This window comes from Phoxinus phoxinus, assembly GCF_949152265.1.
Source record: "Phoxinus phoxinus genome assembly, chromosome: 8".
Taxonomy (NCBI): Eukaryota; Metazoa; Chordata; class Actinopteri; order Cypriniformes; family Leuciscidae; genus Phoxinus; species Phoxinus phoxinus.
Window position 1 is genome coordinate 12,458,987 of NC_136883.1, and position 25,184 is coordinate 12,484,170.

The 25,184-nt window shown below is 37.3% G+C and overlaps 1 protein-coding gene across 6 annotated transcripts in view; it reads right to left on the reverse strand.

Moving 5' to 3' along the window:
* LOC307003155 (uncharacterized protein) overlaps nt 1-23,002 on the reverse strand; it is a 38,384-nt gene extending 15,382 nt beyond the window's left edge. The window contains exons 1-15 of one of the 6 annotated variants that reach the window (XM_079621306.1): nt 22,697-22,915; nt 22,094-22,254; nt 21,570-21,722; nt 18,792-19,071; nt 18,097-18,212; nt 17,884-18,010; nt 17,028-17,119; nt 16,661-16,811; nt 13,024-13,166; nt 9,951-10,059; nt 7,491-7,624; nt 2,561-2,608; nt 847-956; nt 545-713; nt 43-147 (exon numbers count right to left, since the gene is read on the reverse strand). In XM_079621306.1, coding sequence (XP_079477432.1) covers nt 43-147; nt 545-713; nt 847-956; nt 2,561-2,608; nt 7,491-7,624; nt 9,951-10,059; nt 13,024-13,166; nt 16,661-16,811; nt 17,028-17,119; nt 17,884-18,010; nt 18,097-18,212; nt 18,792-19,071; nt 21,570-21,722; nt 22,094-22,138 — 1,782 coding nt within the window. In that variant the 5' untranslated portion in view covers nt 22,139-22,254; nt 22,697-22,915. Of the gene's footprint in view, nt 1-42; nt 148-544; nt 714-846; nt 957-2,560; nt 2,609-7,490; nt 7,625-9,950; nt 10,060-13,023; nt 13,167-16,660; nt 16,812-17,027; nt 17,120-17,883; nt 18,011-18,096; nt 18,213-18,791; nt 19,072-21,569; nt 21,723-22,093; nt 22,255-22,686 lie in introns of all 6 variants that reach the window. The other 5 variants (XM_079621311.1, XM_079621308.1, XM_079621309.1 and 2 more) reach the window with 5 other exon arrangements.
* Between the last annotated feature and the right edge of the window lie 2,182 nt (nt 23,003-25,184).

The following is a 25,184-nucleotide window of genomic DNA, read 5'->3' on the forward strand; positions in this document are numbered from 1 at the left end:
CAAACATTCAAGACAAGAACAATAATGTCGTTGAGATGTTACCTTGTCTTTCAGTACACTAAGTTTGAGTGTCAGCTCTGCAACAGTTGCTTTCATCTCTGAGTTTTCCTTCTCAAAGGTGCTGCATGTCTTTTTAACTTCAGCCAGCTGCATAGCAAGGTAGTCAAAATCACATGTCATATCTTCAATGTGCGACACTGATCTTGATGGTTGGGTCGGTACTAAATTGTGTTTTTTCTTAAACTCAAATGGATGCTGAATGCAAGGAAGTCTTTAAAAGCTCTAAAATGCTTGTAAAATCACATTCCTATGTTAATGTTGTTAACTATGTCAAAAGTAAATTATTTAAATTCTGCCTGAGTGGTGGAGGTTTTTTTTTTTTTTAGATTGCAATTATTAGACATTTATTGTCAACTTAAAAATATATGTGACCAACTGCTGAAATGGAGCTCAATAAATATCCAATCATATAAACGAGTCCCCAAAATAGATCATGTCATCTTGTTAAACATACACACATTATATACAGTTCACATTCACCCACATTGTGTTCAGTTTGAAGAAGTTTGTCAGCGGCGTCTTGCTGTTGTTTTTCTTTTGTCTCTAAAGCCTCCCTCAGACTCTCAATACATTCCAGTTTCTCTGAGGTTCTGGCAAGCGTGTGCTCCTTTTCCATGAGCGAGGACTCCAGACACTCCTGTGTGCTGCTCAGTCTGTCAACAGATGTGTTAAGAAATAATTATGGCTTTTAAACAAAAAAAATGAGTGAATTACAAAGTTACAAAACAAATAAGAATCATGAAATGTTTCAGTAATAACGCCCCAGAAGCTCATTTTAGAGTTTACCCTTGGAGTTGTTTGTTCAGTCCGGTGATGAGCAGCTGATGCTTTTCTGTGTCTTTAATCTGCTGACTGCGAAGGCTGACAACCTGTGTCTGCAGCCGCTCAGACTCATTCTGACAAACAAGATGACAGATCATGAAGATACAAGCAAGAAAGCAAAAGTGCACCCCACGGCACAACTGCGTGTCATGTCGGCATAGTAGACAAATGTGGCTTAACCTAGGGCTGCACGGTAATGAAAAAAATATGAATTGCTCATTATTGATCATTAGTGTAGAACAAAAACCTGATCCTTGTAGTGGACTAAGAGGTGAACCAAGTGAAAAAGAACCCAAATCTCTTATTAGTAACTCTTATTGGTCTTAGACCCTCTTTGAGTTCATACTTTTTGGACCAAGTCTAATACAATGGTTGATGTCTGATGGCTATACCCTTTCAAAATGCGACCCCATTCACTTACCTCTGTGATAAAAACGAACGTTTGTGCTGGTTTGGTGTATGAGATATTGAACATTATTTTATGGTTGTATGATATCACTCCCGGTGCCATTCGCTTGTGCTCGGTTTGAGTTGTTTAGAATGATTTGGACGGCATGGTTTGGAGTCTGACGTCACAGCTCCCGAATTATATCCGTTATTTCTAACGAGGACAAATAAATACAATGCCCATTTTAATGGCACAAATTGAGCACAAACGAATGATACCGGTTTTGTGTACTGTGACTTAGATGAAATGGGGTGGAGAGTGACGTCACAGATCCCAAATTATAAGTTATATCTGCGGAAGAAAAATTGTTTCAGTGTTTGTTTTAACGGAACAAACCAGCACAAACCAAGCAAAAACAAATGGCAGAGGTTTGGAGCGATTTGAGCGAGATGGGCTGGAGAGCAGAGGTGGGTTTACATTTAACATTTATTCTGTTACATTTACTTGAGAAGTTTTTGGGGGATTTGCTAAATCCTTTTAAGAGTCGATTTAAATGTGGGTTCTTCAATTTCTACTTTTACTTCGTTGTACTATCTACAAACAAAGTATTCACAGTCTATCTAACAGTTTGAAAGAGGTTGGAATGACAACAGACAAATGCATGTCGTGAATTAATAATTTGGGGGGGATCAGCCAGTAGAAACAGTATAGCAAATTTGTGCGAAGGTATATAATGAACAAACTCCTAGAATGATTTGTGTTCACAGTGCATGTTTTAACAAACCGTTAGCAAACCTAACTCAGACCACCTCCCGAGATGTTGGTTTGGTTCGATTTATAAGGGTCTGAGATCGTGAAGTGTTCGCAAACCATGCTCAGACCCCTTAAAAGGACCTAGTGTGAAAACACTCTAAGTCTAAGACAACAACTAAATGGTCCTCTTATCAGGATGAGAAAAAAATTCAAACTGTGAATAAATGATATACTGAAAGTGAGCAAAGTACACAATCTAAAAAAAAATGGATTACCGTAGTTCTAAATAGTATGCTATAATCTTTAAGATAACTGTTTACAATTAGCTAATCGTGGCAGCCATAAACATAAATCACAATTATATTTTTGATTATTTGTGCAGCCCTAGCTTAACTCAAACTGTTAAAAATCACTACACACCCTGTTTGTGAACTGCACACTTATTTACTGTGTGAAGAGGACGGTGATGAAACAAGTACAAAGAGAAGATTACACGATCACACGTGTTTTTGGAAGCTAACACAAACATTAACAAACCTGAGATGTGGACAATGCTTGATGACCTTCATCTAAACCAAACGTTGCCTGCGTTAGAGGAGTGTTGCATATAGTTCACTCAATATACAGGTAATTAACTGGCAATCAAATTATACATCATGCAAAGATTCAACAAGATGTCAAAAAAAGAAAAAAAAAAGGGGGGGGGGGCAGAAACTGACCTTTCAATAAGCCTCGGCATCTTAAAAATATTAGTGACAAAATACATGGGCAACTCTTGCGGTCAACCTATTATGTTTTTGATTTTGTAGGTCTGTGATAGCTGTAAGTGTAATTTTTCAGAGATGATAGAAAAATATGGTAAATGCTGTTGCTGAAACAATTACTGTACAATATTGTCCTGAGAAGCTAGACAGTTATTTTTTTTCCTTTTCTAAATTAAATATTTTTTTCTGATTGTACAATAGTGTAAAATGAATATATACTGTATATATCTATGAATATTTAATTCACGGTATTACTCAGTTGATTTTGTTGTATTAGAGATTAATTCGATGTTTTATGACATTTAATGCAGTTGACATATCAAAAGCTCATTGGCTATCGCTTGTTTAGTCACCCACATGCTAAAAAAAATATTAAAACCGACATCTCAACAGTCAAAATGCCGTAACAGGTCAAATACATGACATCCAGCATCCACAAAAGCAGCATGGATATAATAGGTTGTGTGTGAAAAAAATAGGTAGTATGAAAAACAAATACAGACAGATTGTGCATAGAGATCATTTTAAGACTTAAACTCTCTTCAGTACAAACATATACCTTGTCAGAGTTCTTGTTTTTAATGTTCAAGAATGCAATTTTCCCCAAAATTGCAAATGAATGACATTGAGTTTATCCAACAGTTTAACAAACAAAAGGGTAATGTTAAGTGATGTACTTTTAAACAGTATTGTCAGTATTGTTTGGTCTATTTTGCAACAAAATAATAGTTCCAACAAAAGTCACAGCAGAACTGCAACCCACAGCGGTGTTTCGGGAACGAATCTGCGGCTTTGAACGAATCGAAAGAGTCAATGATTCAATGACCTATTCATACAGTATACAGCCACTTGCTTCCTTATTGAATGAAAGAATAGCTGCGTTTACATAGACCCTAATAATCAGATTGTAATCGGACTACAAGCATAGTTGGAATAAAAAAAAAGTCACATGTAACCACGTCAATTGGAATGAATTGGCCAAATCCGATTAAAATTTCCTTCGGATTGTAACAGGTGGTTTAAACCTTTTCTAATCTGATCGAGAGGACATGTAAACACTTGATTGGATTGAAAAACAAAACTGAAAAGTACTGCGCATTTGTAATGACATAGAACTGGCATAATGACATATGAAGCATAGAACAAGCTGTTGTTGTTGTTGTTGAAAAAAGTGTAACAAATGACAAGTCGTGTCATTCTAATATATTCCTTCCACTCATCATCTCTGAAGTGGAACAGAACAACGTCCCACCTTAGGACTCTCATCCACAGACGCCTCGTTTTGGGCATGGGAATGGGCGTTTTTACTGCTTGATAAATATAAGCAGCAGAACACAAAGCTTCATGTGCTCACCATCTGCTGATTAGAACCCAAAATAAATAAATATTAAGTCTGCTCTTAAAAAAAAAAAAAAAAAAAAACAGCAATGTAGGAGATTAGTATGCACAACCAGCGGGAAACTTTTCGTGCAGTGTGCGCATGCCAAACAATTAATTTGAAATTTGTGACATATAAACACACACATTAACCCGATCACTTTCTTTTAGCGTTCATGTAAACACATACGTTTGGATTCATAAATTGAAATTATTTAATTCTGATTGAAACAAAAAGTGTTTATGTAAACATAGATACTGACTAAATGACTCACTCATCAAGACAGTAACTTACCGCAACCTACAGGTGGTTTTAGTTTAATATTTAAAAGTATCACTTCGTTTTAACCATCATTACATATTTCTCTACAAAACATTTTTTTATAAAGGTATTTATAAAGTTAAATGCACTGGAAAATCTCTTTAAGGGGGCAATTCTGCATACTCATCCTGCTAGGTCTGTCTGCTGCCTTTGACACAGTTAACCACCAGACCTCAGTTAATCCTCCTGTCAATCCTAAAGATGAAGGGCATCTCGGGAACTGCACTCCTGTGGTTCAAGTCTTATCTCTCGGGTAGGTCCTTTAGAGTGTCGTGGAGGGGTGAGGTGTCTAAGACCCAACATCTAGCTACTGGTGTGCCTCAGGGCTCAGTGCTTGGACCACTTCTCTTCTCCATCTACATGACATCACTAGGATCTGTGATTCAGAAACATGGCTTTTCCTATCAATGCTATGCTGATGACACACAACTCCACCTCTCATTCCAGCCTGATGATCCGACGGTAGCCGCTCGCATCTCAGCCTGCCTGACAGACATTTCTGGCTGGATGAAGGACCACCACCTTCAACTAAACCTTGTGAAGACAGAGCTACTTGTAATCCAGGCTAACCCAGCACTTCATCACAACTTCACCATTCAGCTAGGCTCGTCATCCATAACTCCATCAAGATCAGCCAGGAACCTTGGAGTTGTAATTGATGACCAATTGATCTTCACAGACCACATTGCTAGCACTGCCCGGTCATGCAGATTTGCCTTGTACAACATCAGAAGGATCAGGCCCTTCCTATCAGAGCATGCTACACAACTCCTTGTTCAGGCGCTTGTTCTATCCAGACTGGACTATTGTAATGCTCTCCTGGCTGGTCTCCCAGCTTGCACAGTCAAACCTCTGCAACTGATCCAGAATGCTGCAGCTAGAGTGGTCTTCAACGAGCCAAAGAGAGCACACGTCACTTCTCTCCTCACAAAAATCGCACTGGTTGCCGGTTGCCGCTCGCATCAAATTCAAGTCACACTGAGGGTTGCCTACAGAACAACCACTGGCACTGCTCCCTTGTACCTTAACTCATTACTTCAGACTTATGTGCCATCCAGAAACTTGCGCTCTGCAAGCGAGCGGCGTCTTGTGGTGCCATCTCAAAGAGGCACAAAATCTCTCTCTCGGACCTTTACCATGACTGTTCCCTGCTGGTGGAATGATCTGCCTAACTAAACTAGAGCTGCTGAGTCCCTAGCCATTTTTTAGAAATTGCTGAAGACGTATCTTTTTCGGCAGCACTTGATCAAGTAATACTAACACTTTCTCCTCTATTCTATCAAAAAAAAAAAAACTACGTTAGACTGAACTGCGAAGGGTCATAGCACTTACATACTGTTGTCCTACTGCTAGTTTAATTGCTTCTATTGTTTCTCATTTGTAAGTCGCTTTGGATAAAAGCGTCTGCTAAATGAATAAATGTAAATGTAATGTGCTCCAATTCTTGGCAATTCTTCTCTTCCACTTAGACTGCAGTCACACCTTTTCCATTACGGGACAATATTTGCTCCATTAAATCGATTTTTCCAGTGCATTTTTTACCTTTATAAATACCTTTATAAAATACATACCGGTAATGCTGATAATAATTATAAAATTAAACAAATCTTTAATAGAGAAATATGCAATGATGGCAAAAACAAAATGATACTTTGTTTAAATATTTTAAATATACTTTTAAATATTAAACTAAAACCACTAGTAGGTTAAGTCACTGTCTTTATGAGTGAGTCATCGAGTCATTAATTCATTCAGTAAGGAAGCAAGTGGCTGTATGTATGAATAGGTCATTGAATTATTGACTTTAAAGATTCGTTCAAAGCCGAAGATGAAAACACCGCTGTGTGTTGCAGTTCTGCTGTGGCTTTCGTTGGAACTACTATGCAAAATGAGCAAAAAATACTGACAATACTCTTTAAACTGAACATTGCTTAATATTACCTTTTTGTTTGCTGAACTGTTGAAAAAAAATCAATGTTACATTTGCAATCGTATGGATATTCAGAAACGTTATGGTGGCGAGCAGGACGAAGCCGAGGGCTGTGAGAGAGCGGCGCAATGCCGGTGGTGTGATTACTGATGAGCGACACCTGTGCGACGCACCGGTCTCGTATCTCTTATGGAGGGGCGGAAACATAAAAGTAGGAGTGATGACAGTGAAGGACAAGAGAGGCCAGGCCTGGACTATTTTATTTGATGTTTATGTTTAATTTTATTTTACTTTGTTTTGTATTTGTTTATTTTATTATTAAAGCTGTTAAATGTTCGCCTTGTTACAGTTACATTCTTGCTCGTATAATATATGATCAATATTAAAAACAAGAACTCACACAGGGTATGTTTTTGTATCAAAGAGAGTTTACAAAGTTACCTGTTACAAAGGTGCATTGTCGAGAATGGCAGTAACGTACCGCGATTTGCTGAGGTAATTTGATTGGATGTCATGTATTTACTGCATTTTACCTACTAGAAATACATGCTCAGTTTTAATGTTATTAAGGCGGGTTAGAATAAAATGAAGGCCAAAACTCAGCATTATGTTCGCGCACCCCCTCTGTCACGGGGTATGCAGAAGAATGTTAAATGCCTCAGGGGGTACGCCACTAAAAAGTTAGGGAACCACTATTCTAAATTATACCTCAAACAAAACTATTTTATATCAACAGAGTGCACACATCTTCGCTTGGACAACTTTTGGAAAAATCAACTTTTCTGATTTTTGGAATAAATTATCATGATTACACTTGTCTTTCATTAAATCTGATGGGATGTATTGCTTCTGCATGGATTATAGGAAGTTAAATAAAGTGAATAGGCATGATTCATTTCCACTTTATTTAATTATTTTTAAGGCATTTCAATCCAGTAATTTCTCTCTGCATGATTTACAGCAGCAGTAACCGAGAAAGCGGGCTCAGCAAAAGGTCAGTTGGCAAGCAGTGTAATTGCTGACACTTATAACAATAGTGCATTAATACATATAGTCCAAACAGTTTCTGTGTACCTGTAGTAATTCAATGCGAGCCTGAAGTTGCAGACGGTCCTCTAGATCTCCACATTGTTTCTCAAGGACCAAAATCTGCTCCTGTAGTTGGTTTCTCTCCAGTTCAAGCTCCTCGACAACAGACCTCAAACCATCTAAACAAGTGAAAAAACAAATAGTTCATCCACATAAATAATGACAGATAAAGTGAATGTATTGATTTATATGTTTTACATTAGTTCTCTTTTACCAATCATTCTTTATTGTGTGTTGAACTAAATATTTAACAAACACAAAAAAGCACATCACCAGCAAAGTGGATGCTCAACCAAAAAATCAAGCAGAATGAAAAGATACAGAGATATCACTCTGAAAAGAAAACAAAACTGATGGAAAAGTAAATGACAGGAAGGTCAAGTAAAGTCAGGACACACAAAAGGCTCTTCTTATTTTGCATAATCTTAATTTAGCATTCCAATTAAGCAAATATTTTCATAATGATATGGCCATCTGGAATGAAGAAAGTAAGGACTAACTGTTCAACAGGATTCATATTCAAAATAGTAAGCAAGCGCTGCTTTGTTTACGGTTTGTACATTTGCAGCTTCAGTTTCCCTTTTTGAAAGACTACCGCCAGCTGCTGGTATAGACAGTCAGTTCCTCTCATGTAGGCACAGAAAGTATGCGCTAGTTGGGCGTTGGCTGTAGACTTTGCAATCTGTTAAAGCGCAACTTTTTGGTCCAGACGCAAGAGATGTGAGACGACAACACAGTAGGCTTTTGTCGCCACTAGTTCTTTGATGTCGGTTTAGTGTGTCAGAAACACAGAATCATGATTAATTTAATATATCAACAATCCCAGTTCCTGTTAATAAAAACATTAATGATGTTGTTATAATTATAGCAGAAATACCAGATTAAATATTTTAAAAAATTGGGAGCCTTTGAGTCAAAAAGGTTCAGAACCACTGATTTAAATTGGTGTAAACAATTTTTTTTAATAAATGTGTATTTGCTATTTTGCATTAGACATTGTATAGATAATGTGAGTTAATAAATACTAAGTCATTTGTTTGGGTAACACTTTACAATAAGGTTCATTAGTTACCATTAGTTAACTTGAACTTTTAATGAACTGCACTTCAACAGCATTTATTAATCTTTGTTAATGTTAATTTCAACATTTACTAATACATTATTAAAATCATTAAGTTGCATTAGTTAACATTAGTCAATGCACTGTGAACAAACATGAAATTCTGTATTTTAATGAACTAACGCTTCATGGTTAGTTCATGTAAGTTAGTACATTAACTAATGTTAAAAAATGAACCTTATTGTAAAGTGTGACCATTATTTGGAATGAAAAAATGGTTAATCAAAAATGTACATTTAAAGGGTTAGTTCACCCAAAAATGAAAATAATGTCATTAATGACTCACCCTCATGTCGTTCTAAGCCCGTAAGACCTCCGGTTATCTTCGGAACACAGTTTAAGATATTTTAGATTTAGTCCGAGAGAATTCTGTCCCTCCATTGAAGCTGTATATACAGTATACTGTCCATGTCCATAAAGGTAATATAAACATCATCAAAGTAGTCCATGTGACATCAGTGGATTAGTTAGAAGTTTTTGAAGCATCGAAAATACTTTTTGGTCCAAAAATAACACAAAATAAGACTTTATTCAGCATTGTATTCTCTCCCGGGTCTGTTGTCAATCTGCGTTCAGGACTCCGCAGTGACGCTGCTGACGTGTTATCTGGTGCGCCCGAGCTTCGTTTACAGTCTGAGGGAGACGCACGCTATATTCAAGCTATTCTACATTGTTTGCGTGGATATCATTTTTTTAATGGTGTGTAAATGTGCATGTCGCGGATGAGACACTTTTACAGCGTGCGTCTCCCTCAGTCTATAAATGAAGCTCGGGCGCACCAGATAACACGTCATCAGCGTCTTACGCCATCAGCGTAACTGTGAAGGATTGACAACAGACAAGGGAGAGAATACAATGCTGAATAAAGTCTTATTTTGTGTTATTTTTGGACCAAAAAGTATTTTCGATGCTTCAAAAACTTCTAACTAACCCACTGATGTCACATGGACTACTTTGATGATGTTTATATTACCTTTATGGACATGGACAGTATACTGTATATACAGCTTCAATGGAGGGACAGAAATCTCTCGGACTAAATCTAAAATATCTTAAACTGTGTTCCGAAGATGAACGGAGGTCTTACGGGCTTAGAACGACATGAGGGTGAGTCATTAATGACATTATTTTCATTTTTGGGTGAACTAACCCTTTAATATGATCCACTTGGACAATCATTCTTATAATGTCAATATGAAATTCATTCGCTGGTGCCCCGAGGTAAAAAGAGGAAGGTTTTCATACTGGCGTGTGACCAAAACAAGACCAAAAAACAGCACAGATCAAACATTTAGAACACGGACAGTGTCTAGTGAGTTCCACACCTGTATCTGCAGCACTGTGCTGTGGCCACCATCCACCCATATTCTCTCCATTCACATCGTAATCACTGGGACCTATCGGGTCTTGCCTATTATGAAATTCCAAGTCTTCCTGTAGAAATAAATGGAAGAAGAAAAAAAAAACACCCTTTTTACTACCACTTCTTTAAAATGAACAAATAATTACTTCTACATGAGTGGGGGGAAAAGCAACAAATTTACAAATTTATTTGTGTCATCATTTATACTCACCCTCAAGTCCTTCCAAACCTGTATGGCTTTCTTTTATTCTTCCACATCTTCAAACTTTAAGATTCAAGATTGGTTAAAAGACATAATAAAAATAAAAAAAGGGATGTGCCAGTTGCCAAATACCTTATTCGTAAAGGCAGGGATAATGGCTTCCAAACTAATTGTACCGAATAACAGGAAAAATATTCGGCAGACAAGTTTGCTGGATAACAGGTGAGCTAGGGGATAGCACGAAATTATACATAAACCTCTAAAATCACTACGCAATGAGGGTGTGAAGTGATTGAGTGTTAACTCTATGAATGAAGTGAGATTAGCACGATCACACACCAAATAGCCGTGTTGCCGTCCCTGCAGAAATCAGAGCTTTGTCAAGAGTAATATCATCTAAGGTTACTGAATCCTACACATTTTCTACTACTTGATTTGTCCTTTATACCTTGTACGATTTGATACATGACATGTTTCTCTATCTCACTCTCCCAGACAGTGATCAGGGTTGAGGAGAGACAGTCAAGTAAAGTCAAGATCTAGTGCAGATCAGAAAACGGTAACGGGGCGGTGACTCGCTGGTAGGAGCACCTGAACAAGGCAATCAATGTTTTCAGGATTACTAGATAGATACAGGCAGGTGAGTTGTTATCGGGGCTGAAGCTAAACTCTGCAGGAGAGTGGTCCTCCAGGAACGGAGTGGCCTATCTATTTATTTGTTTAAAGTAATTAAATACTATTTAAATACTATTTGGCAAGTGTAAAAGATTGAGAATAACGTTAACTTTTTCTGCAATACAGTTTTGATATATTTATTCTAAAACAAGGCAAGAATTCAGAATGATTTTTAGTAATGTAATGTGACTGCACATAGTCTGGATCTCATATTTTCTTAATGCCTTGCACCATTGAATATGGTATCACATGGATGGAATATGCATAGAAATGATACGCGATGACCTTATGCATAGTAAAACGAGTTGTTGTAAGCTCCATATATGGTTATTTAGGGGAGGAGAAGGGGTAGAGACGCATGTACGCACAATCTTCCGCTGTCAGGGTTTTATTGTGGCCTTTGAGCTTACACACACTTTTAGGATGAAAACTACGCAAGCTATACACGAGGCCCCAGGACTTTCTGAGGATGCACACCAATTTTGTAAAATTGTGTCAATAGGGGGCGATACAACACTTTAACTCCGGAACTGTATGATCTATGAAGTTGAAAACTGTAGTTAATAACTCCGCAACAGTGTTGTTTCATCTGAATCCTTAAAGCTGTTCAATTCACACAAAACGTATTTATCAAGTTGCCAGACAAGACTGAAAGTATTGCCGTCCAATTAAAATGAAGAGACAATTAGTCTATTGTACATAGAATAATACATCATACCAAAGACACTTAAAAGACACTTAAAAGACATTATATTTGAAAAGAGACATGCCCATTGCATAACTGCAATATATTTTAACATTTAGTATTATTTTTTTAATTATAAGATATTTAAATATTTATCGGGAAAGGTTACTGAGCTGGGACTTGGACTCGGGTCGCCCGAAGTGCAACCATGTTAAATGTCAGAGCACTGCCTATGAGGCAATCAGCTCTGACAATTAAAAGAATAATTAGAATCAAAATCAAATATGTGGCGAGCAGGACGAGGCCGAGGGATGTGAGACAATGGCGCAAGACCGGTGGCGTGATTACTGATGAGCGACACCTGCGCAACGCACCGGTCTCGTATCTCTCACGGAGGAGCGGAAGCATAAAAGGAGGAGCGACGACAGTGGAGATCGAGACTGGTGCGTCGGGCAGGTGTCGCTCATCAGTAATCACGCTACCGGTCTTGCGCCGTTCTCTCACGTCCCTTTGAGAAAGGGAAAGGGTTTCAGTGAACAATGTCTTAAATTATATGGTGTCAGAAGATACCGGTACTCATTTCACACAAGTCAATATGGACTACTTTTATAGTCTAATTTTTGCCTGGTAACTGTACGATTCTATTACTGTATATGAAAGAAAAGCAGCATTAATATTCTTCAAATCATCTACTTTCTGTTCATTGGGGAAAAGTCATACAAGTTTGAAATGACAAGGCCAAGTGAATGGTTTACAACCAATTCTTTGCTAAACTACAACTTTTCAACACAGCAAAAATGTAAAAAGACTAATAAATACAAGATGGGTGACAAATTAAAGTTAAATCTGAGGGAACCCATGGCTGTGTGTGTGTGTGTATGTGTGTGTGTGTGAGGGGGGGGGGCTCCTCATTATTATTATTTTTTTACTCAAATTTCGACCGAATTAAATGTTTTAGAGCTTGACGTAACTAGGGGGGAAAAAAATGGCAATGGAGTTTTGAAAAAGAAAACTCTGCCATAGAGGGACATGTCACTACAAATCATTACAAAGTTGTTCTGAGTGCTCTGCTTTATCCGATGATGAACCATTTCTATCCTGATGGGAGTGGTCTCATCCATGATGACAATCCTCCACAGGACACAATCGTTCATTGAATGACTTGAATATAAAAATGATGCAAAAGATATGCTATGCCTTTGCAGTCAACAGGGTCTCAACCCAACTAAACACCTATGGGAGATTTTGGACTGGCAAAAAGCACTTACCGCCACTATCATCAAAACACTACAAATCTTTGGGAAGAATTGTGTTGAATCCCTGCAGTAGGAGGGATCCAGGTACTTTTGGAACCAATACCAAAGTGACGGCATCAATCTGCCGGCACGTGGTGGCCTAACACCTGACTAAGACCTATTTCCTTTAATTTGTCACTCATCTGAATGTAATTTATGTAGTAACTTTAGTTCATACCTGCAGGCTGCGTGGGGTGAAATATTTAGGCTTCCTGCTTTTCAGTCCATGGGCCTGGGCCAACTCCTCCTCCACTTCCTGTTGCCGATTGGCTAATGCTGGATCGGAGCAGCCAGGAAACAACCAGTCATCCTCAATCAGTTTTGTGCCACAAGACAAAGGTAATGGATCAAATATATTTAAGGGCAGAGTACAAAATCAGGGTTGAGGAGAGACAGCCAGGTAATTCTAGTGCAGATCAGAGAGTGGTAAAGGGACGGAAAAGCAGCAGGAGCACGCATTGCAAATTCGGTTTTCAAGGCATGACTACGGAACAGAAGTTCACACAAACCCATCATAATAATTAAAGTGCAAATTACCGTGATAAACATGTTTTTAAAAATATATATAACAATTCGTCTCGGTCACAGCAATATGTGGATAACATCTCCTGAAGTGATACTTCTCGCTCTCTCACACTCCCCGTCAGGTTGGGAGGTTTGGGGGTACTGGGTCTTTTCATTTCCAACAGATAGAAATACTCAACTTTCTCTTCTCTATTCAACAATAATTATTTTAAGTTTCATTCAGTTACCGTCACAGTTCCTGTAAAACTTGTTGTATCTACATCTATCGCCCTCCATGTCAGCTGCGAAACTTTCTAGAGGAGCTGGCTGTGCTGCTGTTCTCATTCCCTGAGGATGGCAGCCCACACTTGAAGTCTTTGGCTACTTAAAACATCCATATGTAGAAGCCTATGAGCAATTCTGAGAGAAAACACTATACTGCATGACTTTTCTGTATACGCCTAACACATTTCTGGTTCTTTTGGTCTAGTCTGACTACAGAACCAGTTCACACTGAATGCACCAGTAACATCTGGCAAAATGCAGTGTGTTGTTTGATGACATCAAATGATTTTCTATGGAAACCTCAAGTTGCAATTTTCCCCAAAATATTTCCAAAATTCTGAATTATAAAGAATTTGTGGAGCCTGTTAGTGGAAAATATGTATCAGTGACCACCAGGTTTTAAACCAACAGACAATAAGAGGGCACAACAAATAAATATAAACAACAAAACTGGACCCCACTGAATTGTCTGGAGGAAAAAAAAAAAAGATCATCATTTACTCACCTCCATGTTGTTCTAGGGCTGTAAACGATTAATCGTGATTAATCGTTTACAGCCCTATGTTTTTCCAAACCTGTATGATATTTTTTCCATGAAAGGTGTTCACAAAAAAAGACCCTACTAAGTGTAACTGTATGGACTAAATAAATAAATACATACATACTTACTTGCATACATACATACAGTGAGACAAAATCCAGTGAGGCCTAAAGGCTGATTTATACTTCTGCGTCGGACGTACGCCAGAGCCTCTACACTGTAGTCTACGCGTTTTCATTTATAATTAAACATATAGCACGTAGCTACGGCGTGAGTTTGACGCAGAAGTATAAATTGGGCTTAAGACATTTTTAAAAAAAATCTTCCTTTTTCACATGATCCACATAAAGAAAGTCAATGAAAGTAAATGATTACAGAATTTAAACGGCTGAAAGCCTGAACTTTACAACATCACGCAAACAGTTGCTAACGGTTCATTTTATAGCACAGACTTGTGCAGAGATTGAAGTCAGGTAATTGGAAAAAGAGAGAAAAAAAAAAAGGAAGACATAAATGACAGATGAAGGACAGGACCCCATGAGTCAGCCTCGTCTGTACTGCCAGAGTTTCCTTAGAGGAGGAAAAGTTGCAGAAAACTACTGGTAGTACAGACAGGGGCAAACGATGGAGGCAATGAAACCTGCATGCACAAAACTGATGGGAAACTGTTCTCAGTGGCTGCACCCATCATGCAGAGCAGGAACAGAGGCAGAGATGGGGAGGAGGAGGGTCTCAGGGCCAATAGGTGGGAGAGAAGTGTTACAAAACAAATGTAATCAAAAAAACATTTTGAAACTCATTCAGCATGCCACCATGTCAGTAAGGCTCATTTCACACTAGACGCGTGTAGCAGGAGCAGAGTAGAAGCGGCAGTGCCGTGCAGAATCTATTTTTGCTGCTCAGCTCACGCTCAGTTAAAGCAACACTGTATTATTCATGATTGACATGAAAAAATTATATTTTTTACATAAAAGTATATAAGTGAGGTCTATTGTGTTTCACATAGTCCCACTGACTTTAATCAGTATGTAAATGTAAGCATGTTCAACCAATTTAAATGATAGCTTAAAAAAACATGCTAAAACAAATGTATCATATCAAACTACACACAGTTTATGCAAATAATTTTTTACAAAAAATTATTTAGTTTAACATGTTATGATTATATGGCATAAGTACATAGGAGGAGGGAACATTGTCATATCACAGCAGCGAATGCTGCGACCGTAAACAAAAGAACATGATAGGCTGACAATGATTGGAGGACTAAAGCATCAGCTAAAGTTCGGTTGCACGCTAGAAATGATGCCAGTCTAAAAGCACAATGGGCACAAGCTGCTTGGCTTTGCAATCTGCTTACGCTTCCAGTGTGAAAACAGGTGTAAGAAACCCAAATATCTCAGACATTTTTGTAAAGGGTTTATCCTCTTTCACAATTCATAGCAAGTAAGGACAACTGAACTTGCTAACAAATGGATAAATAAATAAACAAATGGTACGCAAATTTCACGCACTTGTGCAGACATCCCACCCATCAAGCTAATTTCCAGGAGATGGCACAACACTCCCGCAAAATCTGAACGCAAGAGGTCAGAGAAAATGCATTCGAAACACGTGATACTACCAGGAGTAATGGTAATGCGTCTTGGCTGACCACTTAACGCATCTTTCTTAATACCAGGTGTAAACAGGCTTTCTCTCTCACTTGTTCGATTTCTGGGATATTGCATATAATATGTGGCCTTCAGGAAGCCGCTATCAATATGCGGAAGACTCCCGGACCTTCCGGGAGAGGTGGGACGTCTGACTGTGCCAACAAAACATGCGTCTAATTTGACAACTTATGAATTACAGTCTCAAGTTTATGAAGACTGCTCCACCAAAACGTTCATTTAAATCAAAGTTATGTTTTTGCAATAGCAAAATAATAAACAACACAATATAGAAACACATCTTTAAATGTGTGGTCTCATGCTGCTCACCATAGAAGCAAGGACACTAGACGCGCAAGTGCAGTACGGTACTGTAAGTACAGTCAAGTACAGCATGTTAATGTGCTTGTTTCTTACAGAAATGGTCAAGAAGTTGGACCCTTGGTGGGTTTTCACTCTTGTTTCAGATGTCTCAAAGTGGTTCACTGAACTGAACAACAGACAACAGAGGCATCAGTCACTGAGGTGCTCGAAGTATGGCTCGCACACAATAAAGGGCTGTCCAAGCAACTAAGGGCTGTTTTACAAGAAAATACTATTTCAGTCTTACTACCTAAAAAGCACTGTGATATTAATATAGAATAAAATGTCACTGCACTGGTTTACCCTGCAACACTTGACCGTGTAGACATGCACATGAACCCAGGGACTATTATGTCACAATTGATCATGCTTTCTGCTTTGTCTACCTAACAGCTGCCATTACTTTTTAGGCAGAATCTATGATTCTTCTTTTTGAAACACTTGTGAATGTATAGCATACGCATCCTCACCCTCTCTCTCCTCCTCGATGTGGCTTATTCTGAAGGACATGACGTTCTTCTCGTGACCCTGATCTCGAGCCCTCTCTGCCTCCGTCACCATGGTAACCATTTCTTGCCACTCCATCACCTGCACATCATCCATGCTGCAGGTCTCACTCCCCTGTTATCAGAAATATACATATACTGTATACACAACTCAACCCACCTCACATGACTAGTGAAGCTAGGTAAATACTATTGTTAACTTTTAAAAGTGCCATTTGAACACTCTAGTTACAAATGCTAAATAAAACTGGAAATAGCTGTCCCTTACAGTGGTTTAATCATTTTTTATTTTTTATAATAAAGTCATGAAAGTAAAATAAAAAATCATTGCCTGTGATGCTGCTCTCTTGGTCACCTGCTCAAGGTCGGCCTGCATCTTCCTCTGCTGTTCCTTATATTCCATAAGCTGTTTCTGCAGTTCATCTGTCAATACAACAAATTCTTACCATAAGACAACATGCAAATTAGGGATAGACACAAGTACCCACATTTTCGAGAACGTGGAAGTGATTAGTCCAATCGAATGGTTGATACATTTTGTTTGTTTGTGGCTATTTTCATGGCAAGAAAAATGTAAGGTAAAACTATATCAGGTTACTATTTATTTTAGCTAAAAACTAAAACTATATTTGGGTTAACTTTGTTAAAAACTTCTTCAATAGAGTTAACTAAATAAAAAAGGATTGTCACGGGGTTAAAACCAGCATAATCTAATAAAACATGCTTCAATGATAAAGAGTTTTGACAGAAAGAACATTTTGGTGGATCTTCTCCTAGTATTAAAAACTTGTGCGTCATCCTGGAATGTCCTATTCTGCAATGGGTATAAACAATCTGGCCACATCGGTTTGAGATTTGATAGAAACTACTTCGAACATTGGGGCTGATTTCATGAAGTTTGTTCATAGTATATAGATTAGTTGATGCATTAAGTGACTTTTTTAGGGAATTAAAAATTCTACAAACATGAGTCAAAAAGGAGCATCAATTTTGAAACATTCCATGTAAAATCAACCAAATTTCAGCAAACTCAAAAGTTGGTTTATTAGTAAAAACCTGTTTACTTTGTCAATCTATGTTACATTACATAGCAATGATGACAGTTCAAACATGGGGCGAGTTTCAGTTCAGTCCCAGAAGTATTAAAATATCTTAAACACTGAAACACTGGTTCCACTTATGTATACCATTTTTTGCCTTTATATCTTCATACAGCTCCAGTTTGCTGAGCATTTCCTCTCTTTCCTCTTGCAATTCAGTAATGCGACCATGTAGGGACGTGATGTCAGGGGACATATCAAGAGATACTCCAGACTGAAGTCAAAAACAGAAAGAAGATAATTAAATTTAGCTGAGTATTTATGTGCAAATCTGACGAAAAATGCAATATACTTTCTCACCTGAACTTTTTTGAGTTCCTGCTCGAGCTGCCTAATCCGAGACTTGGACCATGCTTTCATCTTTAAGAACTTTGCCTCTGCTTTACTGACCTCGGAATCTTTCAGTTTCACTTTAGCTAAATTGGACAGAAGAGAACAGAAAGAAATATAAAAGCAAAGCCAATGAGAAATTCAACAATGCGACAATTCAACAATAACAGGACACAGCAATCCTAAAATTGATCCACAAAATAAAATGACAAAAGTAACTACCCAGGCTGTGCATGTTTTAGTGTGTTTATCTGATTCATCTAATAAGGATTGAAAAAAGAATTGCCCTAATAAAAGGCCAAAAAAAATCCCTTGGAAATCAGTTATGGAGGCAAATAATGCCTCATAGTGGAAAAGTTCATTTCTATCACTGCAGTTAACTGACTACAGCACAGAATATAGAAGGTTTTGGGAGTCAGCTGTCCTCAAAAGGCCTAAACCAGCCAAGATCCCAGCATAAAAACACACAAAATATTGTCAAATTATTGACAAAATCACAGAACATATCGGTGGGTTTTGTCAATATCACACAACCCTACTAAAAACATGTCTATTGGTGTCTAAACCAATAAAGTCACTGGGATGGGACAGGGGTTTAAGGTCATTTGAGAAACAAAGGTCAAACTGCAGATGACATTCTGTAAGTATGTGGCAAAGTTGACTACCTTGCAGGTCTGTGACTCTCTGAGCTGTGATGCAGGTGGATTGGTTTGCGGAGGCGTCTGCAGGTAGTGATATAGAGCGCTGAAGAGTCTCAAGCTGTCTGCGTAAGGCCTGCTCCTTCTCCGACATCTCAGCCTCATGTTTATTAGCAGCCCTGAGGAGCTCAGCCTCATGTTTCTCCATTAGATCTCTGACCCGAGCCCGAGTAATGTGGCGCTCTGCCTCCAGCTTTGACTGAAAGTTTTCTCTCTCGCTCCGCAGATGCATTTGTTCTGTCAGCTCCTACCAAATAAAAAAAACACATACAAGTCACATAACAAATAGAATAAGATACTTGTGAGCACCACAGACTTAAAAGTGTAGAGGACTGACTATTTAATTTCCTTATGTGTGCACAAAGCATACAAACAGACACTGATCAGTGAAGAAGTTACACATTATAATAACATTATATGTATATCAGACTCCTGCTATCACACATACTGCAGCAGTTCTAACAGACGCCCAGTAAAGGGATAGTTTACACACAAAAAAATTATTCTGTCATTAATTACTCGCCCTCATGTCATTCCAAACCCGTAAGACCTTCGTCTTGTGGTCATCCTCAGAACACAAATTAAGATATATTTGATGAAATCCGAGAGCTTTCTGATGCGACATAGACTGCAAAGTTAAAATAGCCCATGTGACTACAGTGGTTCATCCTTAATTTTATAAAGCGATGAGAATACTTATTGTTCGCAAAACAACAAAAACTTAATTAAACAATTTCTTCTCTTCTGTGTGAATCTCCGACGCCGTTCACGTGAGCACTATACGCGTGGTGCTGACGCAGGATCCGACCAGTACTGACCCGGTCTTACGGGTTTGGAACGACATGAGGGTGAGTATTTAATGACAGAATTTTAATTTATAGGTCAACTAACCATTTAACGGGGTTGTTCCAAGCCTGTATGAATTTCTTTCTTCTGCTGAACACAATAGAAGATATTTTGAAGAATGTTGGTAACCAAACAGTTGTGGGGCACCATTGACTTTTTTTTCATTGAGTTTTTTTTTTTTTTTTTTTATACTATGGAAGTCTCAATGGGCCATCAACTGTTTGGTTACCAATATTCTTCTAAATATCCTCTGAAGAAAAATTCATACAGGTTTGGAACAACTTGAGGGTGAGTAAATGATGACAGAATTTTATTTTTTAGGTGAAATATCCCTTTAAATACAGACATGAATTTTAATAAAAAAAAAAAAAATAGAAAATAGCATCAAATTTCAGTTCATTATAGTTGATTTTATTTCAGAGACTGGTTTTTAGAAGCTCCTAAAAGCGTGAAATTTACTCTGGAGTTAAAGACATCACAGCTCATGCACAAGCCTCTGGAATGGTTCAAGTAGAGCTACAGAACTTATACACATATAGGAGGTTGAAGAAAATTAAAGTCAGTAATAAAATAAGAACAAATAATCAAATTACAAGCAATAGTCACAAATAAATACAATAGAACAAAGATACAAATAAAAAAACAGTGATTTCAGGCAGGTATAACAATAGTTTACTACAGAAATTGAATTAAATGTGGAGTAGGCTAATACTGCACTCTTCACTGTATAACTTAAATATAAACTAATCCTTATTGTATTTACAAAACATTGCTGTCGGTTGGAAACCTAATGACCATATCTTGTCATTTATTAATACAAGATACATTAACACATAGCAATACATTTGTTACAGTATTTATTATACTTTGTTAATGTTAGTTAATAAAAAATACAACTGTTCATTGTTAGTTCAAATTAGTTCACAGTGCATTAACTGATGTTAACAAATACAACCATTGATTTTAATAACTTATTAGTAAATGTTGAAATTAATATTAACTAAGATTAATAAATGCTGAATAATTATTATTCATTCTTAGTTTATGTAAACTAAGGTAGTTAACTAATGAACCTTATTGTAAAAGTGTTACCGATATTTCTTAATGACACATAACTTTTATATTTTTTTAATAAGATAGAAATATATTCAGCATCTTTGAAGGTGCTTTCCCTAAAGACAGTGCTGCTACTCGTGCTCGTGTCAATGAAGGGAGTGGGTGACAGTTAATGAGTAGGAGTAGTGTAAACATATTAAAGACGTGCCTGCCCTGCGCATGAATACAGTGAGGATCTGGTAAGTGCAGTTATTCTTTGTCCATGTATATTTTCTCATTTGACACCAAACATGCAGTTGTATGCCGCTTTACGTTGAGAAGTGCCACATCAAGTGTCATGTGACACCCGCTCCCTGAACAAAGTGCAATGAGCAATATTGTCAGCATCAAGATGACAGACTTTCGGGGTAACTGCGCTAGCCGATCAGACGCCATTGGAAATAATGGAGATGCTGACAGAAGGCTCTTTAGTTTTTTTAGTTTTTTTAGCTCCTTGGGGCTATAATTCACATTGTGCAATTTAAGCTTTTATTGTTTAGAAATAGTTAAAGTGTTATATAAGTTAAACATTAAAAGTCCAAGAAAGCAATAGAAATTACAGAATATGTTGGAACTAAGCCAAGTTTCATTTTATTTCCTCCCAAAAAATGTTGTGTTATATATCCTGCTCTGCAATTCTAAGGGAGATGGGAAATATGAGCAGGACAGAGCTCTTCTTAAAAACATGTTTCAAGTAATTGTATGTTTGAACAGCATCTTAATGCATTTTTAAATAAACTAAATAAAAACAGTGGGCATCAGGTCACTGAACCATTGAACATATTTTTCAGAATTGGAAGTTACCTTGACTTGTTCATCTTTATTGCGGAGTGCTGCATCCTTCTCCCTGATCAACTCTTTTAGATGAGCCACAAGTTCCTGCATTTGCGTGAGCTGCTCAGTGATCTCAGAAAATCTTATATCGGAGCCTGTGTCCACCGACGGGGAGCCAGGAGCCTGAGACAAGCAAAGGATATATTAATGACCATGAACATGCATGTAAAGTATAAATACACTCAGAAGGTTATTATCATAAATCACCCGGGGTGATCAGGATCCCACCGTGGAAGGTGTGTGTTTGGGGTCTTGCGTTACCCTCAAGGGGTTTATTTTGTGATAATAACCGGATGACTAGATTATTACACGGCATCACACCAAATAAATAAATATGTTGACATGACACATTTAGAATTATTTCTGAATAAAAGATGCAGTTCACTCCTAGACATTCCCACAATCAAACACTCCCAGGAAGATACATTAAATATACATCACAAAATGTACTCTGCATTATGAGATATTTAAACAAAAGCATGTTTAATACTCACTCCATGGGCAGAGCCGGACTCATCTGCCGAAAACCACTTCAGCATTGTTTACACAACCTATGGCCTAGGACAGGTTTTAAATAAATGAAAGCAAATTCTACAAAAAACTCATTTTACTGTCATCCTACTGGAGGGTTCTTCAAATCCAGTCCTGGAGAGCCCTGTATTAAAATAAAATAATTCATATGCGTAAATATATATTATATTAATGACATGTTTATATGCAAATAAATAAAGTAATAAAATGTATGAAGTTATTGAAAATAAGTAGTATTATACAGGAGCATTATATATATATATATATATATATATATGAAATCTAATTGAAGCTTTTTGTGTTCAGTCAGGGGATGAACATCATAAATTAATATCTAAACAAACAATGCTAACTATCATCAACAATCACAACCTGCTAAAGCGATAAAAAAAGACAAAAAGAAAATAACAACATCAACGGAACAATTCGCACATCTTCAAACATCTCATAATGTTGGCAGAAATCTGATACTAAGCGCATAAAATGTAAACCGTGACTTAAAGCAACTATGAATATTTAAAAATGAAATTAATGAAATGCCAGTCACACTCTTTACCTAATCTTACCTGTCTCCCAATAACATGGAATTATATCGCGTCACATTTCGAAAACAGTACATGACAATAAGTTCACTCGTACATGTATTAAGATGTCAAATATATATATACTTGTTGTGTTTAAAAGCGGCGATCCAGCAACTTCATTTTGTATAGGTTAATCAAGTCATCTCTTGCTCTGCTGCTGCTAATGCTCAAGTTCTTCTTCTAGTTGTTTAATGGCCGCTCACTGCTTTGGAGCATTACCGCCGCCTACTGTACATTGTGCCTGGTCGCCAGAGACTAGTTGCTTCACTCAGTGACTATTCTGATACCAGTCAGATAATTCAACTTCAATAAATTAATTTAAAAACAAATGTTATACTACAGTACTTTTTTTTTTTTTTTTTAAGAAATAGCCTAAATTAAATGATGTGTAAAAAAAATTGAATAAATAAAAATCTAATTTCTTCAATTAAATTAATAAGGGTAATGTATTCATTTTATTGTGTGTATTCTTTTGTGTACACATTTATTGTGTGTATTTTATTGTGTGATGTAGTCAGCCGGATCAGGGCCGTATCCAGATCAATAGAGGACCTACACACGACCACACACAACGCTGCATCCCTGAAGTGTCAGCAGAGATTGTGTCAACTAGACTCTCCCCTGTGAAGGCCTCATCGACACGACAGCCATCGGCACTGATCCTCAACAAACCTGTCTCCATACCGGCGTGATGACTCCGATCTTCAGATGGAACTGGTTAATATTCTGAATGTTCCAATCCAATCTGACTTCTGACCTATAATGCTGCCTGAATCATAATCATACACTGTTCGTTTGTTGGCCAGAGGAGAACTGGCCCCATGACTGAGCCTGGGTTCTCGCAAGGTTTCTTCCTCCATTCTGTCTCCTGATGGAGTTTTGGTTCCTTGCGGCTGTCGCCTTTTTTGTCTTTTTCGCCTTTGGCTTGCTTAGTTGGGGACATTTAATTTAATATTCAACAATATTATTGATCTGCCTGCATTGACACCATTATATGAGAACTGAACTGAGCTGGACGATGACATTGCGGTTTTCTCCAGAGCGGCTATATATATAAATTAACTAAATGAATAACTTTTTTACAACAAAAATGAAACATCACTGAGCTTACTTAAGCTGGACTGTGATGCTATTTTCTTCTAGAAAAAAACTTTGTAGCATTATTTTCTATCTCTGTAAAGCTGCTTTGAAACAATCTGTATTGTAAAAAGTGCTATATAAAGGTGACTTGACTTGACTATTCGGAAAACATGGTAGCCTACTGCTAATTTTTTAATACATCACATCACTTCAAAATAAGAAATATTACTAAGAGTTATACCTGTCACCTACACTCAGTTATGTGCTCTGTTTACAGATCCAGGGGTGCATGGTGAACTCCGGACAATGCAGAAAGGTGGTGGAAATAGCATAGTCTTGGCATTTTTGGTCTTGCCAGTATACTGTCTTTGTTGCCCCTATTATGGTTTTTTGAATATTCACTTTCATGCAGTGTGTAGCTGTTTGTGAATGTAAACGTTCTGCAAAGTTGTCAAGACGAAAGTGCCCGATTAAATAAAGTTATTGTCTCCCACAAGAAAAATCGACTCTGAACCGCCAATACGAGTCCTTTTTTATTCGAATACTGCTTTACGGTTCTACGTCACTAGAAGATACTTTTGCATAAAATAATTAAATTAAAAAATGAAAAGTTTGTTGTAACTCAAGCGTTACTGAACATATAGGCTAACGAGTAAAGTTTTACTGAAAATTGATTAGTAATGCCTTACACTACTGCGTTACAGCAAAAAGTAATATGTTACTGTAATGCATTACTTTTGTAACGTGTTACTCCCAACACTGCCTATGTTGTACGTTGTCCGTCCGTGAACAACGTGACCAGTCTTCAAACATAATTTTACTGACGACTGCTTCTCAAATTCAACACTGGATTTGCAAAACGTTTGCTCTTGAAATATGTGTCAGAACCCAGTTTATTTGGTTCAACTTTCTCCTCAGAATCACAACCTGTAAGTGTGAATAATTATTGATGTAGGCCTATATATTTTCTAGGTGTTCAAAATACTTAGTTTTCTGTTTTATATTGTGTAAGCTTCCAGCTAACCGACGTTATTACTGGCTTACTGAAATACTTCTGCTAAGCAGCTGTATATTATTACCTAAAACTGTGTCTATTAATGCAGATTGTCAGTCGTTCTTAATACTTTGAGTAAAGATAAAGGATGGACCAAGATTTGTTTTACAAACGTTTGTTACATCACGCTAGTGCTGCGAACATACCCTTACGAAAAAAATGTTTATTCAAGTGTTCTATTAGTATACTTCTTTTCAACTAAAAATAAGAAAGTCTACATTTTATATACTTGTCAAAAATATACTTTGTGTAGCCTACTTCTTAGAAATATACAAAAAAATACACTTAAGTGTACTTGACTTATATAGCCTACTGAGAGAAAAGTATATTTGGCCT